Consider the following 3,589-nt stretch of genomic DNA (forward strand, 5'->3'; position numbering starts at 1 on the left):
GACTTAAAATAGTTTTCCTTTATTCTTTCTAGTTCTAAACTTGCGAAGTTTGAAGTGCGTGGGGCACCGATGCGGAAGGTGAGTAATACTGCGCTAATAACGTAATACTGTTGGCTGTGCCTAGCTGCACGGTTCTCTTAATGGTTTATACTTTAAATAAGCTTGAGCTATTTCTAAGTGGCTTACGGAAGCCCGGGGTGTGAAAAGAGATGGAATACCAGTGCAGACTTTGTAGGCATTGTTTAACAGCGAAAGCTTAGCTTAGGCGTTCCCTAGCTTCTAAGATCTTGTTGGACTTTGGGTGGGCGGGGGAAAGAGGCGGGTTCCTGAATCTTAAGGAGGGAGGAAAAAGAAAATCCTTGGTGAAGTGGAGGTGAGCGATATTTGTTTGATTAGCTTGAGGCCTTATTTGTGTGATATGGGAATTGGGGGAAGCGGAAACAAACTTAGTGGAAAGTCATGAAGGGCCTGGCTTAGAGCCCTGTGATCACCCGTTCTTTGGCGTTAATCAGTCCCGAGCGGACGTTTTGCCTCCTGTGAAGAAAAACGTGTCGTTGGTGTGGGTGGTGGAGCGCTGGGACTGTCCTGGGGGGAAGGCACGTGGTAGGCACGTGTCACGCTTGGTTAGGACTGGGAACGTGCGGCTGGACTTTACCTGATCACCGCGTATCTAATGGGTCATGTGCTTCCTGCCAAGTAGTAAGCTTTCTTAATTTTCTAATTTTTTTTATAAATTGTTGCAGACGCTGGTGACCGATTGTGACGAGGTGCCAACAACAAAGAATCCACGTGTCTAGCGGGAGGAGGGTGAGTATATTGAGAGTACCAGCCCGGATAATTATAAACGGGTGATGGGCTAAGGTTCAGTTCATGCAGTACGTGTAATCAAAAGCTAGCGGCAGAGATCAGAACGGGCTGGCCGCAGGAGGACATGCCTGCGTTCGGTGGCTTCCCGATAGCACGTGCCTCACGCTGGGGACTGCCTGTTAAGTCGGCCTGTATCGGAAGAAAAGGCGGGAGCGTGCCTGGTCGCCCGGTGGGTTAGGTAGCTGCTGAGTTCTGTGGTACAACGAAGCAGGGCCTGGGGCTGAGCCTGCGTGGGTGAGCTTGCACACGAGGAAAGCAGATGGAGCCACGGGGCTGTGGTGAATTGGGCATGTACACGCCCGAAAGGTGCCCCAAAGTCAAGGGCAGGACACTGGGTGGCCTGGCCCATCAGGAGAGAGCTACCTTCGGGGTGCTCTCAAAGGGTGGGGGAGCCCGGGGTGTGAGAAAGGAATAAGAAGAAAGAAGCCGCGTGCTCTCTGTGTGGACTTGCTGTCAGCAGACAGGCACCAACACCACCCATCAGTGGGGCCACCCTTGATGCCAGCTGCCGGGGAAGACGTGATGCGACCCGATGGCGTGGCGAGGACATGCCGGGGGGAAGCTGATACTGGAGGGGGGTGGCTCATGGGATGTGGGCAAGAGCAGTGTTACCTGAAATAAGGCCTTAAAGTATTGACTGACTGTAAACGTACCTGGCTGCAGTAGAGAACTAAATAAACTTCGCTTTTTTTTTTTTGCGTGGTGTGCATTTCTTTGTGAGTTGATCACTTGGTTAGTCCCGGAATATGAAAAATCCTGGACGCTACTGTTGGTGCCTCTTGCTTAAGAGTCAGAAGTGGGGATTCCGGCGTGCTGTTCCTGTGTCCTCTCGGGAGTGTGATGGTGAAAGGTGCAGAAACCCACTTCAAACCCACGTCATTAGCTGTTCGGGCTGGATTAGGAGCAGACGACAGCTTTAGTGTAGCTTTGGATCATTTCATGGCAGATTTACCTTTATATCGGCTGTTAAGGGCTAAACCCGGAACGGTTAATAGTCTGTACCCCGGGATTGCTGCTGGGGGGGGATGACGAGTCCCGCTCGCCTGCAAAAGGGGCAACAATGCGGATGGCAGCAGCGGCTTCTGTGGAGGTTATGCTTAAATAAAGGGTTAAAATGCAAACGGATCAGTGAGTTGCCTACTGCCACCCTCCAGCAATTGGCTGGATATCCTGCCCTCGCCCCACCTGAAACCCGGAGGGGAAGGGTCGGGTAAGGGATGGGCACCAGTGGAACAGGAAAGATTTCCCTATTGCAGGCGTGGGCCGCTGGTTTGCCGTTACCACAAGAAATTCGGTCTGGTTCCTGCTTCAAGCATGGGAGTGGACTTCCCGCCTGACTGAAGCGGTGGAGCGGTCTAGAACAAAGATGAGGACAGGGGACACAATGGGGATGAGCCCCTGTGGTCAGCACTACGTGCCCTAAACAATCGGCAAACGCCCACGGGAAGCCAAATGGATAAAGCTTTTGGCTTTAGATAATTGTATTGTAATAATTATGAGGACCAGAAAGTTCCAAGGCTCCAGCGATTGGACTCCAAGGAGTCCTTGCAAGTCTAAGGAGCCCAGCTGTAGGGATGAATCCGCGGTGACAAAACGCCACCGTTCTGAAATAAACGGAGTCCGGGAACCTCACTCTGAACGTTTGGCACAAACTGCTTAAAATACTCTAAATTGACCGGTCCCGGTTCCACACGTTACAATTGACGAAGGAACGGTCGAGTACCGACAGCAGCTTGGAAACCTGCCGTCCGAACGACGACTGACCCTTCCGAGCAGCCCGACTGGGTCACAAGGTGCTTAATAAAACACGGTTCCTCTCTCCGACAGCGTCGTCGTGGTTCGAGGTGGGGTGGCAGCCCACCGTTCCAACGCCCGCCTCTGGCCCTGGGGCGCTGATGTCTGCGAGAGTCCTCCACCTCCGTGGGCAGGAACCTCTGCGACAGCCCTTTAATGCCGTGAACAAGATGCTTTTAATCCCCTGGTAGAAGGGCCGACGACTTTTCATCGCCTCACGCAATCGCCGTTTCCACAGTCGGGCGTTCCTGAGCTGGAGAAGGCCGTCGCAAACAACTCCGCCACGCTTGAAATGGTTCAGAACGCTACTGTTACCGTAAATCGGCAGATGAAGAACTCTCTAAGACTCAATTTGAAGTTTTAGAAAGCAGGCGTTCTTTATTGCGGCGCCGGGTGCGAGGTGGAATTTCCACAAATCAAGCACACCTATGGCTAGATCACCGTTACATTTATACACAAGAATTATAAGGTTGTACACTCCCAGTTAAAATGATTGGTTAGTGATTTACATATAATTATAATATCGGTTATGTCATTCTCTTCTGTTACTACGCTTGCGCGGGGGAAGGGTCTTCACCTGGGCAAGGGTCTTCTTGACCTGTGGGTGTGTTTTTTAGTGTTATAATGAAGGCAGTTCACTTCAGGACACCTTAAAAGTAGGTTCTGTTGCCAAGTTGGCCAACTAGATATCTACCTTGCCAGGTTGTCAAATAATTCATCCCATAAACACTAGAACCTAGAGGCTCTGGTTATGGTTGAGAGAGTCCAGAGAATAGAAAATAGGGACTTCAAGCAACACAGCCTCAAATAATAAGTAACACAGCAACCTATACATAACGCTACCATAAGGGCTAACTTATTAAAATCAAAATGTTCTTCTAGTTGATTATTTCATAACCTAAAGATTCAGTAAAACTTAAGATCAGCT

At 50.5% G+C, this 3,589-nt stretch overlaps 1 protein-coding gene and 1 long non-coding RNA gene across 2 annotated transcripts in view; both read left to right on the forward strand.

Annotated features, from left to right (window-relative positions):
* Positions 1–42: 42 nt before the first annotated feature.
* Positions 43–1,574, forward strand: LOC103916907. The gene is made up of 2 exons (XR_663602.1): positions 43–78; positions 744–1,574. It is a non-coding gene; the product is annotated as an uncharacterized LOC103916907 (long non-coding RNA).
* A 353-nt stretch (positions 1,575–1,927) lies between these two features.
* Positions 1,928–3,589, forward strand: part of RCC1 (regulator of chromosome condensation 1) — an 8,051-nt gene continuing 6,389 nt past the window's right edge. The window contains exons 1-2 of the mRNA XM_009323980.1: positions 1,928–1,957; positions 2,900–2,977. Of these exons, the coding sequence (XP_009322255.1) occupies positions 1,928–1,957; positions 2,900–2,977 (108 nt within the window). The remainder of the gene's footprint in view (positions 1,958–2,899; positions 2,978–3,589) is intronic.

Source organism: Pygoscelis adeliae, unplaced genomic scaffold, assembly GCF_000699105.1.
Source record: "Pygoscelis adeliae isolate BGI_AS28 unplaced genomic scaffold, ASM69910v1 Scaffold815, whole genome shotgun sequence".
Lineage (NCBI taxonomy): Eukaryota > Metazoa > Chordata > Aves > Sphenisciformes > Spheniscidae > Pygoscelis > Pygoscelis adeliae.